This window comes from Osmerus mordax, chromosome 7 (genome assembly GCF_038355195.1).
Source record: "Osmerus mordax isolate fOsmMor3 chromosome 7, fOsmMor3.pri, whole genome shotgun sequence".
In the NCBI taxonomy this organism is placed as follows: Eukaryota; Metazoa; Chordata; class Actinopteri; order Osmeriformes; family Osmeridae; genus Osmerus; species Osmerus mordax.
Genome location: NC_090056.1, coordinates 6,798,302 through 6,818,034, shown reverse-complemented (window position 1 = coordinate 6,818,034; position 19,733 = coordinate 6,798,302). Strand labels below are relative to the sequence as shown.

General features: G+C 42.4%; 3 protein-coding genes across 6 annotated transcripts; all 3 read right to left on the bottom strand.

The window, feature by feature from the left end:
• Positions 1-3,760: 3,760 nt before the first annotated feature.
• Positions 3,761-6,589, bottom strand: fance (FA complementation group E). Of its 2 annotated transcripts, XM_067240299.1 has the most exons (10): positions 6,247-6,589; positions 5,527-6,118; positions 5,392-5,436; positions 5,257-5,313; positions 5,013-5,156; positions 4,803-4,926; positions 4,605-4,680; positions 4,399-4,465; positions 4,011-4,136; positions 3,761-3,902 (listed from the first exon to the last, which is right to left on the bottom strand). In XM_067240299.1, the coding sequence occupies exons 1-10, from the start codon at positions 6,540-6,542 to the stop codon at positions 3,798-3,800; spliced, it is 1,632 nt and encodes a 543-aa protein (XP_067096400.1). In that variant the 5' UTR covers positions 6,543-6,589; the 3' UTR covers positions 3,761-3,797. The 2 variants fall into 2 exon arrangements, with proteins under 2 accessions (XP_067096400.1, XP_067096401.1); XM_067240300.1 differs by lacking the exon at positions 5,013-5,156 and having other exon boundaries at positions 3,765-3,902.
• An 894-nt stretch (positions 6,590-7,483) lies between these two features.
• Positions 7,484-10,967, bottom strand: mkrn4 (makorin, ring finger protein, 4). Of its 2 annotated transcripts, none has more exons than XM_067240401.1 (8): positions 10,913-10,967; positions 9,793-9,921; positions 9,413-9,678; positions 9,186-9,304; positions 8,828-9,072; positions 8,605-8,712; positions 8,378-8,498; positions 7,484-8,288 (listed from the first exon to the last, which is right to left on the bottom strand). In XM_067240401.1, exons 1-8 carry the CDS (start codon positions 10,963-10,965, stop codon positions 8,136-8,138), a joined length of 1,194 nt encoding a protein of 397 aa, XP_067096502.1. In that variant the 5' UTR covers positions 10,966-10,967; the 3' UTR covers positions 7,484-8,135. The 2 variants fall into 2 exon arrangements, with proteins under 2 accessions (XP_067096502.1, XP_067096501.1); XM_067240400.1 differs by lacking the exon at positions 10,913-10,967 and adding an exon at positions 10,441-10,570.
• A 354-nt stretch (positions 10,968-11,321) lies between these two features.
• ppardb (peroxisome proliferator-activated receptor delta b) lies at positions 11,322-17,080 on the bottom strand. Of its 2 annotated transcripts, XM_067239530.1 has the most exons (8): positions 16,882-17,080; positions 15,062-15,475; positions 14,822-14,973; positions 14,582-14,720; positions 14,181-14,383; positions 13,745-13,951; positions 13,059-13,302; positions 11,322-12,829 (listed from the first exon to the last, which is right to left on the bottom strand). In XM_067239530.1, exons 2-8 carry the CDS (start codon positions 15,414-15,416, stop codon positions 12,582-12,584), a joined length of 1,548 nt encoding a protein of 515 aa, XP_067095631.1. In that variant the 5' UTR covers positions 15,417-15,475; positions 16,882-17,080; the 3' UTR covers positions 11,322-12,581. The 2 variants fall into 2 exon arrangements, with proteins under 2 accessions (XP_067095631.1, XP_067095632.1); XM_067239531.1 differs by lacking the exon at positions 16,882-17,080 and having other exon boundaries at positions 14,822-14,935; positions 15,062-15,114.
• Between the last annotated feature and the right edge of the window lie 2,653 nt (positions 17,081-19,733).

The window sequence follows — 19,733 nt, the reverse complement described above, 5'->3', positions numbered from 1 at the left end:
AAGGTTGAGGGGGTCCGCTGGTGAAGGACAAACTTCCTCCACATAAGTGGCATCATCTGGTGCTCTTGGATTGATCTGGGACTCTGGTGTTGGTGGTCTGCAGTCAGAGACATTTTTCAACAACATTGTAATGTTTGTTTACTGCAAAAGTTTAGTTAGGGTTGATTGATGTATGTATTTAATGCCTGGCAATAATATTTGTTCATATTTGTTGAAAAACATAGGTCACTTATTGAATGATCACTGATAGGTTTGTCTGAACACATAATGGCAGCCTTTCAATGTTACCCATCCTCCAGCCGAGGAAAGTCCCCATCTTCTGTCTTCACCATGGCCACACTGCTGGAATCTGAGCTTTGATTCTGCGCTTCTGATTGGGCTGAGAGGGATATCTTCCTGCTAGAACAATCCTCCATGGACTGTTTCCTCAGTTCCTTATCTCGTTTTTTCTTCTCCTGTGGAAGAAGAATATAAGTGTGTTATAAAAGTATAGAATATGCATGGACTGTATGTGCTATAACTGGTTGACTTTGGAGTGAAGAGAATGAAACTTCTCGTCAGATCTGGACCTGCTTGGACAGGACGGATACACTGACCCGGCGCCTGCTGTTGCTCTAAAAGAGAGCACAAAAAGAAGAAATAAAACGAAAACATGAACAGGATATTCAGTTGACATTCAGGAGGACTTGAATGCCACATAAGTATCATATTGAGGTGTGGCAATGTAAAAGCAGTCAAATCCTTACCTGCTGAGAATTCTTTTTATGAACCTTCTGTTTCAACTCGCCACCATCCGCCACTAAACCAACCAATCACATGAGGCATTAGCACGCTGTCAACACAAAACCATAGCATGTCAGCGGTCACATAAACCTAGCAGGAAGTACCTATACTCCTGGCTTCACTGAAGTGTCGACGGGGGTTCTTCTGTATAAGCTTCTTAGTCTCCTCCAGCTCAGCCATGTCTCTGTCATGACGTCTTCTGAGGTTCTCCACATGAGCCACCATGAGCTCCACCGCTCGGCTCACTCGGGCTTCCTACAACACAGGTTCCACAAACAATGGCTCTCTACCTCACAATTCTTTTCCACTTGCAGACACATACAGGGTTGACATAAGAGGTACATAATACAGGGACAATGGTGTAATTGTTTTGAATAGGATGATAATTCTGAAACCATATTATATGAATGAAGTTGTTGGTCTGGCAGAAGGGAAAATTGGACCTTATGCACTGCTCCCAGAACCTCAGCCGTGTTGGAGATCCGCTCCACGGTCCCTCCAAGGATGTCTAGACACAACTCCAGTCTCTGGAGGATGGTACTGCGCTTCATATCCAGACAGAGATCCTTCAGTGTCTGATGTAAACACACACACATACACACAGACAGACAAAAACAAGATGGAGTCTGAGAATGCTAACAATCATTGCTAGATCCTCACAAGTATCCAGTTTGGAAACTCCAGTTTCACAACACTTCCCCCCTCATCAAGCTGGAGAGAAGATGCTGCATCTGTCCCACGACAACTCCCCGTCTTACTGGGTCTCTAGGGTTAGGGTGAGCGTACCTCCAAGGTCTCTCGCCCCCTGGTCAGCTCCAACTGGATGTTCTCCTCAGCCAGGTTGCGTGCGTGCTCTTCTGCCTGCAGCCTTTGTTTCAGGGTGTACTGGTCACTGCTGAAGGCCAGGGCAATCTGGGAGAAGGCTGTCTGTAGGGGAGCAGTGTTGATGGTAGAGGCAGAGAATAGGAAAAGGTGACTTAAGAAGGTACTTAAGAACTACATCCCCAAAGCGAGATGTCTAAAAGCAATAAGTGAAAGGTGGTGGACCTCACCTCCACCTCATCCTCACTCATCTCAATGCTGTGATGGAGTGAAAGAGTTCTTTGTTAGTAATTTTAAATTAACTTTTTTATTTGTTATTAATTCACTTAAGATATTCAGTGATGTATATGTGTTTTGTGTTTATCTTGCCATGACTGCCAAAGCAAAAAAAGGACAAACACGTTTTTTACCTGTATTGTACTATAGTATGAATTGTTGTTCATTTAGTCACACGTAACTATTGCAATAGCTATTTAACTGATATAAAAATTAAAAAAATTACCCATCAAGGCCCACACGCTCTAAGATAGACAACTCATTCCATGGTATCACAGGCTGTTCCTCTTGACTCGACTCTGGCAAACAAGTTGACAACCGCATGTCATATTACTCAATATATCCAACACAGTGAAATCAAGTGGTTCAAGTTTACAGTAACTAGTATTGAATCCACAATATTTCTATCTTTGGTACAACTACTGCTGTGTTATTGTGAATCAGGTGCTCAACACAATCAAGTTGAGAAGATTGAACGGAATTTGAAGACTGACTGAATTGTTCTAATTTTCTTTGGTACCTTCATCACTGTCCTCACTGCCTGGCATCTTGGTCTGATCGCCACTTGAATCTGATGTTCCCTCAGCAGGCTGGTGGAAGAGGTCAGAACCAAAGCTCATTTTGACATTACTGAAGAGACCATGTTTAAGAGCAGTTATTAATTTACCTGTTTGCCCATAGAAAACTCCAGCAGAACAGTCTCCTAGCCTCTTGACAAAGAGAACTCAACCACAGTAACTTCACTTTGACTTTTTTATCAGCTGAAATAAATTCACAATTCAGAATTTCTACCAAGAAAGCAGTGACGTGTAACTTCTTACCGTCAGTCCGAAGGTGGTGTTTTCTTGTTCTGTGTCTCTCCAGTCTTAGATAATCCCATTAAGAAATCCAGTCAGGCCAACCGGACTAGGACAGCTACTTAAAGTAGCTCAGTTTGCTATCGCTTGTACACTCACAGCTTAGGAGTCTGAGGGTATCTTGTTATGTGATGAAACTGGGCTGTACAAGATAATTATCAGGCAAAGAGCAAGAAGCCAACCTGGCCATTAAGATTGTCTTTTAAAGCACAAACTTTGTTTTGATGTGCATTACATTGTGTACAAAATATTATAAGAAAACAGATTGGGTATGACTAATTAGATTATTGATCCTTATTTGGACAAATGATCTTTTTTTTTTTAATCTATTGTTTGTTTAGTCTTCCAGTAGCAGGGCAACATCTATGACATTTTAACAACACATTTCTCAAAGTTTTAAGGTAAATATGGAGGGATTCATATTAGTTAGAGCTAATACAAATTCTAACCACAATATCTAACGATTTTTCAGAAGACATTTTTTTAAATAAAATATTAAACCCAAAAGACGTGCAGTCTCTCATGGACTAATCTAGAAATTATTTGAATTTCAGTCACATGGTGGAAGAGCTGTAGTAAATTATCAATCTTGCAACATTTATAGTAAACTATAAATGTATTTGCAGGTAAGCCAAAGCCTGTGCCAACTTTGTCCATTATTTATAACACATGTTAAAGATGTTAGAAATAATTTTGTCCAGGAGCTATAGAAATAATTATTTCACCTACATTTCAAAATATTAAAATACTGTGGTTATTAAACCAATGGCTATGGGACAAGTATGCATCTTGAATATTTTAATAATGTCTTTGACATTCAGATTTATGTTGATAGTTCATGTGGATGAAAAGCTATTGACTTGACATTTGTAATCTGTAGTTTAACGGTTCCTAATTGTATGCGTTGACTGTTCGGCCAGGTGTAAAGATTGTTGCATTCTGATTATAACCTCGGGTGAACATGGAGTAGAGGTGACTTAGGTGTCTGAATATCCAACATCAAACCAACGTTATACACTGGTCATTCTTTTGTATCTGTTTATTACAAAGCATCATATTTCATGTGGGACTGATCCTTTTCAAGGCAGCCTGGAGGGACTTCTTCAAGAAAGTTTCACTTGAGGACAAGCAGCAGGAGAGAGACTGTTTGTGTGCTAAGGTTACCTAAAACAGAATAAACTGGATTGTTAGTTCATCAGAAACTGGTAAATAACTGTATATATCAGATGCAGATTGCAATACTATACAAATAGACATAATTCCAGTCCTTACATGATTGTTATATTTGGTGAGTACAGTCAGCATCATCTTGGCAAATTTCATGGACTTGGTGAAAAGATGGGCCTGGCTGTTAAGCTGCTCAGTGAATTGTGTGAATAGTTCTTCATTTAGCCCGAGCTGAATGTAGCAGTAAAAAGACAAAATACGTTAATGCACAAAATGACTGAAGCTACAACTTACAGGATGACATTCACACCTTGCTGTGTTGAATAATCAGTGTCAATTTGTGTATAAGTAGTGTTGCAAAATATGAGGAATTTTGAGAGGTGTATGTTTTTATTAAAGATTACTGTTATGATAAATGTTTTACTACACCTCTACTTTATATCTTCATTTCAAATGGAATGGAAATTATTAAAATACAAATTAAACATTTGACCTTTGAGTCCAGCAAACCGTGGATGACTGTGAGAAGTTCCTCGCTCCACACCACTTTCAATGTCATCCTGAAGACAGGCAGAATGAGGCTTTAGAACACCCATGAAGCTGCCCGCCATTGTTAAACTATGCAGCACAAAAACATTCTGATGTCATTCAATGCCATATATAGAGCAGATGGGACAGTTGAGCTTGACGTTTTCTTACTCAAACAGAAGCAATCTGTAATGAGGCTCAAAGCAGTCTTCAATGAGTCTGTTAAATAGCACCGCCTGTGCACTGCCTGAAGTCACAGAAAAGCAACATTGATCATGAGTATTTACTACTGCAGAAATCAATGACTAATAGTCCATATTTGCCCATGGCAAAAGTATTATTAACCAATGCAACCAATAACCAGCATACCAGTCCGCCCCTGCTGTAGGACCGGTCCAATCAGGGCGTGGCAGGTCGGCCGCGGGTAGCGACTGCACAGAGACTTCACTGCACTAACTAGACACCTGGAGGCAGCTTCTGAGAGTGAGACGACCTGCAAGGACCCAAGACAGTGTATTCAAGTACACAGAACAGCAGGACTACAGCCAAACATTTCAGGATTAGACTGAGATCAATGACCTTCGTCAGTAGAAGGTGCCGGATGAGGGTAACTGCTGAGCTGTAGCTGAGGTCAGGGGAGAGTGTCAGCAGAGCGCTACAGAGCGGGAGCAGGGTTTGCTCTGGTAACTCAGACAATCTCAACATTCCACACAACACCTCCATCTACAGAGAGAGGAGATTGATCACGTAAAATTACTTCTGTGAAGGTGAGTGCTTAAAAGGATATGAATGTTGAGCAATGCACTGGACTGAAGGATCAAACCTGGGGTGGGTCACATTCATTCAGCACCTTGAGGACATCTACAGAGCTCTGGTCCCACTGTAAAAAACAAACAAACTTGTAAATATACGCACTTATTAAAGTAGCAATAGCACAGAAAAGGGCCAGGTAACTCACCTCCATCTTGTTTTCTAGTAATTCTTTGATTTGAGAGGTAGAACCCTATGGATAACATTTGCAATTAGGGTTAATCTCTTTCCTCACTTATAACATATTCAGGTCAGGCCCCTGGGCCCCTTTTGGTTCTCTTACCTTAATGTGGTCAGGCAAGGAGTTAATTGAATAGTCTACCACAACCTTCAGTTCAGAATCCACATTGACCTCTACTGCGATAGCATCATTTATGCCTGTTAATCCATCTGTCTGTACTGTGGGGTTGTTACTGCTGCAAGGGCCCTCAACAGAACACAGTTCTCTCTTCAGCCTCTTCCGCTGCTGGGCCTCTCCCTCAGTGTCTGGGTCCACATCCACAAAGCTGCTTTTCCTCTTTCTTTGAGAGATCCTATCTGGTAACTCCGGTCCTTCTGAGGACGTCTGGGGCTTTGCTAGACTGCTAAAGTATAAAGTCCAGCCTGTTGGATTCCCTACACCACCTAAATGCTCACTCAGCTTTCTTAGCCTCTCTGCACATTGTGGAGTAACGAGGGACCCCTCTTCTGGGTCTCCTAGGTCTCTCTTCAGCTGTCCTGCCAGGGATGTGGTCCAGGGGTTTGGAGTGGGCTGCTGCATAAGGCAGTCTATCAGCCGTAGTATTATGGTCCCAGGAAGCGTTGCGTAGATAATATGGATGAACGATAACAGGGTGTGTTGGAATGCCTCTGGGAACAGGCACACCAGTGGTTTGCTGTGGAGGAAAGCAAAGTAAAAGAACAAAGCTAAAACTTTAAAATGAGGAAAAAAACCATCAAGCGAAGACGCTCACGTATTCGACGTAAACTAGACGTACTATCAGCATCAGAGTGTATAACTCACGCCGTCAAAGGTAGAGAATCCTTGTCATTACAGATTTCATCCTGGCAAAGGGTCTCCAGAAAAGTGTGCAGGGTAAGGTCGGGGTCAAGACGTCGCTGTCGCCGGTAGACCCACATAGCTCTGCTAGCATCTCCTGATAGGAGTGCACGCAGCAGTAACATCGATCTTCCGTCAAATCGTTGCAACAAAGTATTTGAGTTGGTAGCCCTCTTGGAAAACAACTTTTCGCTCAAACATTCCCGATAGTCATTCTCTTTCATTTCACGTTTAGCACTAGACGTTATTCTCCGGAACATTTAGTTACGGCACACGTCACTCTCAGTCAATGTTCTCTTTGGTATGGCTCTGAAACTCAAGATAACATAAGACTTCTTCTCATGCATTTTGTGGCAGACCAAACGCCAATTTGAGTATTGCTGCCCTCCGCAGGTTGAATAGCAACTCTGCACTCCAGCCTCTACCTAGAGTAGGCTACAGGCCCCTGGATGTAAAGCCAAGCAAAACAAGCCGTCATCTCACTCCAGCAGTCTACTTACAGCGACCAGACCCACACTCATAGCTCAGCCAGCTCATAAAATAACGAGCCTGTATTTAGCCCTATAGCCCATAGGACATGCAACACTGACTCCCTGGCCCCACACTTGGAAATCATTCACCCCTTTTCGAAAGGTTGAACACTAGGCCTTTCACACCATGTGGGCTGGATGGTCTTGAAGACTTGTTACAATTAGTATCATAGAATTTCTGTTTTACAGATGTTCATGTAGACAAACAAATGTTAGCATTTTATTCGTCTTCCCAAGGACCCACATTGTCTCCAACCAGAGTGAAAACCAGTCGACTTGAGATTTAACCACCATGACCACAAAGTATATTCATTTCACTTTCTGGTAGACTAGACGCAACCAGAGCATTACCCCATCCCATCGATATGGCAGTTTAATATCCTTCACAGTAAAAGATTAAATGTCCTGATGGCTACATTAGATGTGTTTGCAGTGTTGATGCTGATTTGGATGACAATTCATGAACAAGTTGCTCATGCTTGTCCCCCCTTGTGAAGAAGGCAGCATGTATTGTGTGAACAAGCTTGACTATTTGGGTTGTATTTTTAACATCATATCATGTAAACAAATCATGCATACAAACACACCAAATGGCTATTCAGAGTGAATTGATTCCAAATGACCAAATACTGGTCTAAAAGGCAAACTTGTATAAAATAATTCAAAAACCATTACACTTTATAACAATTTATTAACCGGCTGTAGAAACTTCAAGAACGATGTATTATAACATACTGCAATACTGTTTTATTCTCTTTTTTTTCCCCTGCAGGTAAATACAAACAAGTCTAAAAAAAAAACAAGGTAAAATCTGGTGCAAGTCTTCATTCAGCATACCAAAACTGGATCTAGAGTCATGCCCATCGACAGTAAGGTCAAGCATTTCAAATATGATAAGCATTTCAAAATGTTAAGATACCAGCTACATCCACTCTTGGCACACCTACACATACATACAACATACTCTAAAATCTCGAAAAGGTGCAAACGGGGACCAATCATTGGCACTGACAAGGTTAACAAGACTAAGCACTGCAACAGGGAAAAGCTATGCAGTTCATTACAAAGCATCCTCCAGCTTAATGGAAGGCCTTTGTCAAACAGTAGAGAAATATATCTCCAACAAACCCTTGCAAACTATTAAACAGCAAGTCAGGTGTCTGAGTTTGCAAACGTCTACACAACTTACAGATCTGGCAGAGCTAGACAAGCACTCATCAGCAAACGCATAAGAGTCCATAAGAGGCAGTTAAAGGCGATAGCACTTAACGTTTGTTAAGTCCATAGTCAACCCTTAGAATATATATCTAGTTGGGAGGATGGTTATGCTAAAAAAGGTTGTACCCAGTCGTCATAGTTAGGAAGATCGTTGTAGTCATCGTCGTCGACATCTAGCAAGTCATCAAGAAGAGTCATTGCAATTACGTAATCGAGCAACTGCAGGCTGTCCAAATCATCCAGACTCACTGCATGATGCTATGTAGAGAGAAACAGGGGTAGTGAGCCAAACTGAAGACTTTTGCAGGCATGCATTTTTCCAGGGTGTGTACATTATGAGATCTCACCAAACGGCGGCGGCGAGGTGGAGCAGGTGGACAATACCCATGAGGCAGCTCATGGCGATAGAGACACTCTCGCTTGAATGGACAAGATCCTTGACGCATGAAAAAACTGCATCTTCTTTTACTGGTTCATTGAAACAAAAGGTGAGCCAGAAAAGGACCCAGTTAGAAAGTATAACATTATTGATACAGCTTACCCTACCCCAGCCCAGTCAGCCAGTAACACTTACCTGCATTTCTCTTTGAAAGATGCAATAACAGTTTCCTTTGGCTGCCCTTCCACCCAGTACTTACAAGGAACATAAAAAGCTGACTTCACTCTGCACTGAGGGCACCCCCTTAGGAAGTAAAAAAAATAAAATAAAAAAAAGACAAATGACATCACCAAAAGGCAGACGACAATGTATTTCTAGTACAAACGCAACCATCAGATAAACAAGACCAAACACTCACTTAATCACTTCCTCCTGGAAGTTCTTGGTCTTCCTCCAAGTAACGATGCATCCCAAGCAGAATGAGTGACAGCAGTTGGGCAGTATGCCAAACCGCCTCTCTTCCACTTCGGTCTTCTCATACACCTTGTCCATGCAGATACCACAGGTCACGTCTTTGCTCTGATTGAACGCGTCCGTTTGACTCTGTCCTGCGGGGGCGGCTGCTCCCGCATGCTCCGCCACCTCCTGAGATGGAGTCTCGCTCTTGACGGACACACCAAAAGATTTTAAAAGACCATTCCTTGACTGTGGTATTACTAAGGCGGCGTTTCATAGGCTGAGGCAGAGCTCATGTTAGCGTAAACAGATTCACAAACCTGTTTGCTTTCCAGTGTCGTGTTGACTGCTGAAGCTGACAGGGACCCGGAAGGAATCGTTTGAGCTGAAGTCTGGGGCGTCGGTTGAGCCGATTCATGAGTGACATCTGATTCTACCTCTGACAGTACAAGACAAAAAGTTTCAAGAACGATATACGCTCTTTGCTCTTCTTCTGAGACACGCATGCGCGCACACACACACACACACACACACACACACACCATACCCTGCTGCAGAGGTGAAGAAGCCCTGACTTCTTCCACAATATTTGTGGTCAGGTGTCCAAAGCTCTGCTGTAGGTTAGCAACATGAGTGGGCGTAGCATCCGAACCCCTGCTTGTAAACTCCTGGGCTCCTGGGTGTAGAGAGGGCTCAGATCCTCTGCGGTCAGGCAGGGAATAGCTGACCCAGTGATTGCTAGGGACTGCTGGCACCGAACCCCTTCTTTCAGCCCTGACTGCCTCAACATTGGGCTGAAGGACATGCAGATATCTGCAGCATATGTCAAAAGAGCATAGGATTTACGTAAACAGTAGATCCAAAGTGAAAGTGAGGCTAATGCAATATATTGGGATACTCATTAGCCTGCACATTTGCTAGCTTTACCTGCAGCGTTCCCCATACCAGCATCCACCTTTTTGGAAGTACCTGCATATTTGGTCTGAGGGAAAAGCAGGCCACTGATGTAGATAGTGACACCTTGAACCAAATGTACAGGAGCCATTTAGGAACTGCCTGTGCGAAAAAAACATGCAAGGGGTCAATGGAAAATGTAGACTGATTTGAAATCATTTGTAAATGCCTAGGGTTATGTACTGGATGGAAAAATACGGTTTGCATTACTTGTTGGCCCCACGTTTTATATCTAGATCGGATGCTACAACGTTTAAAAATTCCCAACAAAAAACTGTTCACGGAAGTTCCGAAGCTACTGCTGGCCATCAATATTAGCTTAGCTACTGCTATCCATTTGCACATAGCAACGAATTCCAATGCTTTTAAATGTTGGTAGCAACAAAAGATGAACGAGTAGCAAGGATTCCAAGTATAATTCTTCTAATGTAAACTTTAATATCCCAGTCTGGTTGAACCATAACCTTGTATACAAATAAAGATAAGATGTGAACATTTAGGAACATTAGAGAACAAAGTTTTTGTCAACAAATGAGCATGCCTAAGACTTAGTAAACATGTTACTTAGGCTAAACTGTAGACTAGCTAGCTCAACAATCCAACATGATTTCCAAAGCATACCTGCAAATACCTCTACCAACATATGAATCCTTGTAAGGGTTTCTACAGGAATAAACAAACTGCTCCATGTTTTAATCATCCAATTGTCAGATACTGTAGCTCTAGAAAAATAGCCAACCGGTGACCAAACGGAACACAAACAGTTAATGTTTGTACGTCACGCCCAAATACATCAAACCAGAAACCCTCGTGCTCTGGCCACTGGTAAGTAGGTGAACGCTGCGAGGAATATGCATAAAAAAAACCAACTTCAATATACGAAAAAGGCCTACAAAATGTTGCACAAAACTGAACAAACTTGTAACTGTACAACGCATTGCAAATTTAGTATGCAGCTCTATGTCAAGAATAATGAACGTGTGAAAACTTATTTCTGATGTTTTTTAGCATTGTGTTTTTTAAAACGTTGTTTTCGTACGGTGAGGCTCAGACGAAAATGTATCTGTCAAAAGCCACTCATTTCGATGCTTACCGACAAATGGCACCATTGCGAACAGAGAGATGTTGATGTACACCTGTGTCCATCCTGCTTTCCGTGGCATTACTTCAAAAGGAGACTTCAACTGCCTCGCTAAATAGGATGTAGGCGTTGCCTGATCGCCAATTAGTCAAAATAACCAATAGATGGCCGTACATAAAGTGATAAAGGTTGCTGTTCCTATTTGATGCATGGCATGCTTTCCTTATTCCTCTGAATAGGCATTATATAAGGCAGTTATTAGTACATGGTTTAGTTTTGCCTTTAGTCCTTTTATCTCATGGACAATACATATTATTTTGAAACGGATGCAGTACTTCAATGCCTCCCCAGTCACCATCCAGAGGATCATATAACCTTTAAATGCAACGCATATTTTTACAGAAAAAATATTGCACACAAGTACTAATAACAGTTTTATAAAGATCAGGGCTCTTGCTCTATATACATATTTAAGTCCTGAGTTGACACTGAACAGTAGACAGTGATGTTACAAAGACAAGATTCACCTTTCAGTTTCCTTACACTTTCCTACATTGTGATGCAGCTCATTCTCCTGGCATGGTAAGAAATGCATCCATACAAGTGTATTAGTATTTACACTTTAACGTTAAAATGAGGTAACTTGCCTCTGTTCCTGGTTATCCAACATAACTTGAATAAAACCAAAACAAAAGTATGTTGAAATTCATGGTGTCTAAAAATGTCCAAACTTATTTGGACATTTTATATTAATAAAAACAAATGTGCATTTCACACATTTCACAGACAACTGCTTTAACCACATGTACCGTATTTGCTCATTTGGGTCAAAGTAACAGTTTTTGACATTGACAGTTATGGTAGGTATTGCACAAACTATATCAGTATTAAGAAATATACATGGGTTGGCCTCATATTAGTGTTCAATGTAGTCCTAGAACAAAGGTAGTAATCCTGTGTGGATGAAATGTAAACAGTCAAAAAGTCAGTTATTCTTATTGCTACAAAAACATCTTAGGAGAAAGTGAAATCCACTTTTGACCGAAAAGAAAATCAATAAAACAGAATAGTCTATGTTTGTGCAAGACTATACCCATCAACAGCTCCTTTCTACGGATTTTTGTACATATCTTTTCTTTTGCATCTTTACAATGTATACATGTTTGTCACCTGTAACAGGCTTCCTCAACTCAATCCCTTAACACTCATGTCAGTTCTACAGCCCTGCTAAGGGGAAACGGAATTTGTGTGACAAGATTTGGCAATACTGGTAGACGCATTTAAGACTACCAATTTGCTATGCTGGTCCCAGAAATGCATTGCGTTCAAGCACAACTACCTAGTGCATTTATGCAACATCATGCCTATGTGGGTAGGGCACAAACAGCTGCTGGAGCCATGCGATTGCTGCACTGTGCTCACAACAGAGGTAAGGGTCTCCCAATATCCAGGAGTGTTGAGCATGTGAGTACGTGTTGGATTTACCACAGAACTACAATATTCCAACTTCCTGGCTCAGTGGCACTGTGATTTCTACACATGGCAAACACTGCTTAAAAAGACATGCCCCAGCATAAATATTGCATGTCAGAACAATGTCCATGGATGTACAGCTTCAGTCTGCAACACTATCGCTACCAGAATCTTTTGTATAAACAAATGTCTGTTCCAGGAGGAAGACTTAATACATGTCTTTATAGATCTCCTGCAGTAGCGGGTGCAGAGAGGTTTCTGATTCCGTCTTTTTGATCTTCTGGACTAGGAGGACATTTTCAGTGACGAGCTGCCTCAGGTCGGCCATCTTCTGCAGCAGTTTGGGGAAGAGGTAGAGTGAGTCTGAGTGGTTGGTGTGCAGGTGTCGGTCCAGGGCCTGGAGGATGCGGTCCTGGCTCTGCTCCACCTGCTTCACATTGATCAGCCCTGGTCGGTCTGGATGGTGGGAGAGGAAAAGTGCGTGAAAGCTTCCCAGCACAAACTATCTGAAGACAGTTGACTGCCCTATACTAGGTGAACAGAATGGAATTGTGGTCTCTTTTTATTTATTTTTATGATGATATCAAACTTTTGGAAAAGCACACATTGATTTGGTGAGATTTCTAATAACACCATAGAGCTATGGTTCATTCACATTTCAGTAAAAGGTTTTGAATGGACTCACCTCCACACAGAATGATGGCTGCCACAAAGAGAGCCAGATCGCTGTCGTCCAGCTCCAGAGCGTTAAACTTGACCGCAAACTCAAACTTAGGCTCCATGATCTCGCTGAAAGGTTTTCTTAAACTCCGGAGGAACTCCCGGGTCACAAAGCCCTTGCCGTTGGCCACCAGCAGTCCATCTTTGTTCATTAAGGAGGGAAGCATGGCAAAAATAGCCTCATGTACGCCGTACTTTAGTAGAGTCACCTAAATCAAGCAAACAGTCATTGGAGTCAACATTAGTGCATCATCATGCTGATGTAACCAGGGAGAAATGTTGCAACTAACCATCAAGTACAATTGCTTAACTGGGTGAAATGACCAAAATCCTGTGCGTGTCTGCTCGCCATAGCAATTGGTCAGTGGCAAACACCATATCGCAACTGCACACATTTTTATATGTGTCTGTCCGGATACAAATCCACCAACTATATTAACCACAAATATAACGCCATCGAGCTAGCGAAATGTTCTTCTGAGCTGTTTTACAGAGAGAGAGAGAGAGAGAGAGAGAGAGAGAGAGAGAGAGAGAGAGAGTGGCAATGCCCAAAGGGTGCTCTGTTCTTGTACTTAGGGTTAGTGACTGAAGAGTTGTTAACTTTCCCCTCAACCCACAAACTGGTGTGTTCAGATAGAAATACCACTTGACCTGGTCGTTGAGGAAGAGGTCCACAAAGCCAGGGATGCTCTTGGCGAACTCGGTGAGCTCTCGTACCGTCTCCACTGTGGTGCACTGGCATCGGTAGAACACGTGGACCCCGATCTCTTTGGTCAGAGGGGCACCCTGAACTAACTGGTTCCACACCAAACCGCTCTCAGCCTTCCACAGGGTGTCCACATCATGGATCACAAACGGCTGACGGCAGGAGAAGAAAGTGTTAATAAACAGCCGTCTGCCCCGATATAACAGTCGAGACAAGCTACAGAGTAAGTATTACAACCTCTCATATACAGCATCTCATACTAATGACAGATAGGGGTGATATGGGGGAACAATATGAGATGACCACCAAAACCATAATGTTTAATATGAACTGAATATTTCAGCACGACTGTAGAGTAGGGGGGGGGGGGGTTTAACATACAGAGGAAGAGCTGGTCTTGCCCGTCAGGATGCTGCGAGCCTTCTTCTTAGTCATGTTGAGGTTCTTCAGGTAGGCGGTGTAGACCTGTTTGGCGAGTGTCTTCAGGTCAGAACCACCGGGCTTGTAGTGATCCAGCTCCTCCGCTAACAGGCCAGCAACCAGCTTCTTCTTCTCTGCCTCTGGCATACGGCCATATCTGATCGCTGGGCACACGGGGCAATATGGCATCTACAGGTGAGGGACGTGCTACGAAATCAAATCTTCACAGTAATACGAAGATCCAAACAGGCTTTATCACAACGAAAATGGAACGGATGGACGATTTACATCACAACAAAAACAGTTGGTTTCGTTATTGAAAACGAAGACACACACAATCCGTTTAAGGCCGCCCCCCTCACCATCGTGTGACATGCCCAAAGACAGGCACTTCTGGAAGCGGCAGTATTGGCACTTGTTGCGATTCTTCTTTAGAATCTTGCAGGTGCGCTCACAGCGCTCGTACTGGAGCTTCATTCGAATGGTGCGTCTGAAAAAGCCCTACGTGCACACGCCACAACGCAGAACATGTACTGATGCACAGAGCACAATTTGATCAAAGTCTCTTTGAACTACTAAAAGGATTTATTCCAAGCTCTCACCTTGCAGCCCTCACAAGCATGCACGCCATAATGGAACCCCGAGGCCTTGTCTCCGCAGATTTTACACTCCACATTGATCCCAGCCCCGGTGGCATCTCCCTGTCCCAGGCGCAACTGCTCCGACAGCGAGGGAGACGAGGTGTGAGACAGGTCTGCAGGCAGACAAGAGTCGGAAGTTTCTAAACCGTGAGCAACTCTGCTCACGGTAAAGAAGCATAGAGCATGGGGCCTTCCTCTTACCCGTGTAGCTGTGGGGAGCCGCAGGACTGCCTTGCGCGCTGCAGCTGCTCCCATCCTTCTCCAGCCTCGCCTCTTCCGCCCTGTCGCCGTTCTGCGGGCTCCCATCCAAACTCCTGGAGGCCGGAGAGGCCTCCAACCCTTTGTTCTCTCCACACTCCTTCTCATCCCCAGGTTCCAGGCGATCTGTCGCCCCACCGGGGCCCGGTCCCACCACCTCCGCTCCCTGTGTTGACCATTTGACATCAGCCTGGGGAGGATTTGGGCCAGACAATGGTACCGTGGCCTGGACCCCTGGAATAGATTTTCCAATTACCCCCTCGTTGGTCTCTGGGGCAGGCTGCTGAAACCCATCCATGGCTATTGGTCAGCCTGCTAGAGCTCCTCCCCTTCTGTCATGATACTGACATAGCCCTCCTTTAAAAGTAAACAGAATGATAAGAATTCCAAACAGTGGTCAACAGACACATACCGTCCTGAGAACAGAATGCATCTCACTAGTCACAACAATACAAGTCACAACAACAAACATCTAAACCAGGAAGACCTGGAAACTAAATGGGATCTGTTGTTGTTCTTTTATAGCTGAGCTTGTGGAATGTCTCTTTAGTCCAATGTTTCAGCTTTCTTAAATAGTGATCTATAAATCCTACAGATGTGACCTACATAGTTGCTAGGATTGGGACGAGTGACCTTTGTGTTTCTCCCCATGATATTGTACACAACTGGAACATACGGACCAGAAGGAAATCAGGTTATGAGGGAAAACTGCTTGTGCTCCCGCCCCAGTTCTTTGTTGAGGGATTAGGGAAACAGAGCTACAGAGTGCACTGCTATTAGAGCAATCAAGGACTGGTTTCACGGAAGAGTGAGTAGCCAGTGAGTTGCACTTGTCAAAACATGCCTCTTCCTTTGAGTGTGGGGAGAGGAAAAAACATTGGTATTCAAATGTCAAAGTCAGTTCATGATACTGGATATGCAAAGAGCCCATGTTGGGTATAAATGGTGGGAATGCAAACAATCAAAAATCCCTGATAATCTGTGGATTTAGGACCAAGCTTTTGGCACTAAGCCATGCCCTTGACTGGCACACTCACAGTGCAAGGTCAATGACTTTTGTTGTCCTTGTTCTGTGAAAAGAATCTAGTATGATCCTTGAATAATAAACCACTAGGTCATTGAGGCTATGTATTCTTACCATTAGAGGTCACAAGTCGCCAAATGTTATCTGAATTTGCCTCGACTCCTAGTAAGAGAAATCTGCTGAATCTGCACAGCATATGATTACCTGAGCAAAATAACTGGCACAGGTGACCAAGACTGTTCAGACTTGTCATCCAGTTATTAACTTGCCAATCAGACCTTTTCAAATAATCTCCTCAGTCATTCTGAAAAGTATTGGTTCTGAAGCAGAACGTGGGAACATTCTAATAATAATAATGCAGCTGCATATTAAAAAATGAATATTGACAAAAAAGGTCTGAATTTACATACATTCCTTCATAAAAAAAATCTTAAGAGAAACAAAGTCACTACAACCAGTGCATTGCTGTTCACCAAAAAAAGAACACGTTAAAGAGAAATCACTGTTGTAGATACTTGTGTGGTTGCACACACAACTAGATAGCAAGCAAATAGCTAACAAGCAATGTTTATTGACTTAAGAGAAGTATACAATCGCGACGTCTTAGTCAAACTATTGACTAGGATTAGGATAGCTAGTCTATATATCTAAGATCGAAGAGCTACATTCCTTTAAGAATTGTACAAGCTAACGTTAGCCAACGTTCTAGTGCCTAGGGGAATTAGCCAAGCGAAGTTACCTCGTCGTGTCCATAAGCTCTGCTCGGTTTAATGCTAGTTCGCGAATAACTTTACTTGCTTTATTTGCTTGTAGCGGCTGAGGGTTGCAAAGTTTAGATAGCTCGCCAGCTCGATTAGCCAGATACAATCAAAGTTCTTCAGAGAGTGCGTTTATGTTTTGCAAGCAAGTTCGCCACCTAACGCTAAGTGTGTCAACAGATTCAGTAGTCCAACTCTACTAGTTAGCTGCTAGCTACTTCTTCTTTAGATTTGGTTGACGAATCGTATCCAACTTAAAGGTGCACACACCGCCACCTACTGTGCCGGGTGTATGGCCAATCACAGCCCACCTACATTATCCTACCCGGAATCCACACCCCTGCACCTATCCCTTCAACGTCCTTCAATTCATCCCTGACACCTGCACACGTGTTTCAACCACCTCGGTTGTGTATTCTCCATGAATGAGAGAGCGTGGCAGCTTTGATGAATACAGGTATTCATATATATATTTTGAAATTATATCTTCGTTTTACAGGATACTCTCGCTCTCTCCCTCTCCCCCTCACACACACACACCTGTCTCCAACACTGACTTATACGTTTGCTTCCGTCTATCAAACACACAAACTGTTTATATCACAGCCAGACCAGTCCAGTCACACTGAAGGGACTTGTGTTGTGTTCTGACAGAGGCTTTGTGCCTTTTCTGCCTTTGGTGCATCTTGCATGATTCAGTGTTGGAGATCTGAACACTGCCCCCACATTGATGGAGGCTGAGCTGGGCTGGGCTGGTTCTGGATGAGCTTGCTAACACCCTGTCTGGTTGTCGCTTGTTGTGCATCAGGCAGTTTCAATGAAAAGTGTCTTATGTTCTGAGAGGAATATAAGGATAGCTAACCAAGGTTTTTAACTCCTTGTCATCTAACTGGCTGGTGATTGTGTCTGATTATTTTAGTCAGGACTCCCAGGCCTACATGTAATATCCAGGGTAGAGCTCAGAATTATTATTATTAAAAAATTTTTTGGGGGGGAGTAGAGCTCAGAGTTGAGTAAGTGGACCCATGGAGGGTGACATCATCACTTGTTTTCCTGTGACTCTCAGGACCACTTCCTGGGTCGTGACCCCTATAGGGCTGCCTTTCACTCCTGTATAATACAGCTGTATTGTAAATATGTCGATGCTGTGTAAGTAACTAAATAAAATGGAAACTACTTTATGAGCTGGGAAATTGATTGATCATAGTGACTATCTTTGTTTATTGTAAATGTTTTTGTAAATGTTAAAAAAATGTGTGTAGTTATCTCAAAAGCTGAAATAGTCTACTATTGATTCTTTCAGTAAACAGTAGACTGACTTCATGAATTCTAAAACTTAACTATTTAGTTGTTTGGGTTGTTTGGATATCTCAATTGAGGGTAAGGGGAAACGTTTCTATGTATTTTTGTTTATCAGAACTTTTACCTACATTATAAAACGTCAGTGATACCAAACCTGTTTGTCTAAAAAATTATGGTGAAAGGTGAAAATTAGCACAGCAAAGATCCTTTTTGCAGAGAATGCCCAACTAAAACTTGCCCAGTGTGATCAAAACTATTAAACGTAATACAATTACTTATTATTAAACAGACCTCATCAAACAGCAGATGGCTCTATTTCCCCCCAGTCTATTTGTTTGGGCCTGGTTCTCAGATCATTCTTAACTACTGTGCCTAGCCGAGTTCTTATCACAATTGCAAATCGCCCATTTAGCAGAATCCAGTTTATTTTGATTTGATAGAATTAGTTTCCACTTACATGGCAGATTTACAGTTACACATTCATGACGACCCACTCTCACAGCTCCTCCACACACAGATGGTGGTATTTCCAGCCAGTCACACAGCACACGTGCACTGTAAAACAATGATCCAGAGACTGCAATCCAGATGTGAAAGATCAAGGTTATCAATCCAGACAAGGTAACACACAGGATTTCATTTATTCATTTATTGACATAGATTTTCTTTTTTTCCACTATGGTTTCTCTTGATACCAACAGTTTTTTTCCATAAAGTTTATTTTTCATTTAAATTACATTTATAATATTTTACTCACATACGTGTTTATTGGTAGATTTTCTTATTGCAATTAAACAAGTAGCCAGTATGAGTCGGGTATTGCTACTATTCGCCATACAAACTCTTTGTCCCTCTGACAATGAAATTCAAAAAATAGCTTTATTGGCAAGACAAGGTTCTCCATAGCATCTCCAATTGTCTTTGCTCCCGAAAAGGATGAAATAAGGCTAAGGCTAGTAGCCTGGACACATGAAAGCTAACATGAAATACCTGCCCAGAAAATAGGAATCTAACATTTATTTTCAAAAGTTTAATAATGGGGATGTATCATGGGGGATGACTACAATATGAACACATCTGTGAATTTGCTACTGTATGAAGGTAACAGTGACACTTGTTAGGTTTTATTTTTTTTATCAGGTTGATAAAGAAATCATCCAATCAAATGAACCAGTGTGAGTTTGTCTCCTCTACTATGATAGGCCACTTCAGGTTTGTCTCTGCCAGGGCCTGGTTGGTGAGGAGTGGGGAGAGTAGACTACATCATGACACACACAGCAACAGGACCAGGAGCACTGACCCCAGCATAGTACTTCACTCACAAAAGGATCTCCACCAAGATGATAAAGTCAACCAAAAAAGCACAATGGTGGAGGCTGACTCTAAGGCAGCCTTCAAGTAATGGCATAGATTTTTTTTTCTCTGTTAGAATTTTACTTGACTGTATCTCTCACAGAAACAAAATAAAATAAAAATGAACAAGAAAAATAAACAACAACGACAATGCAACAAACACAAAATGTCTAAAACT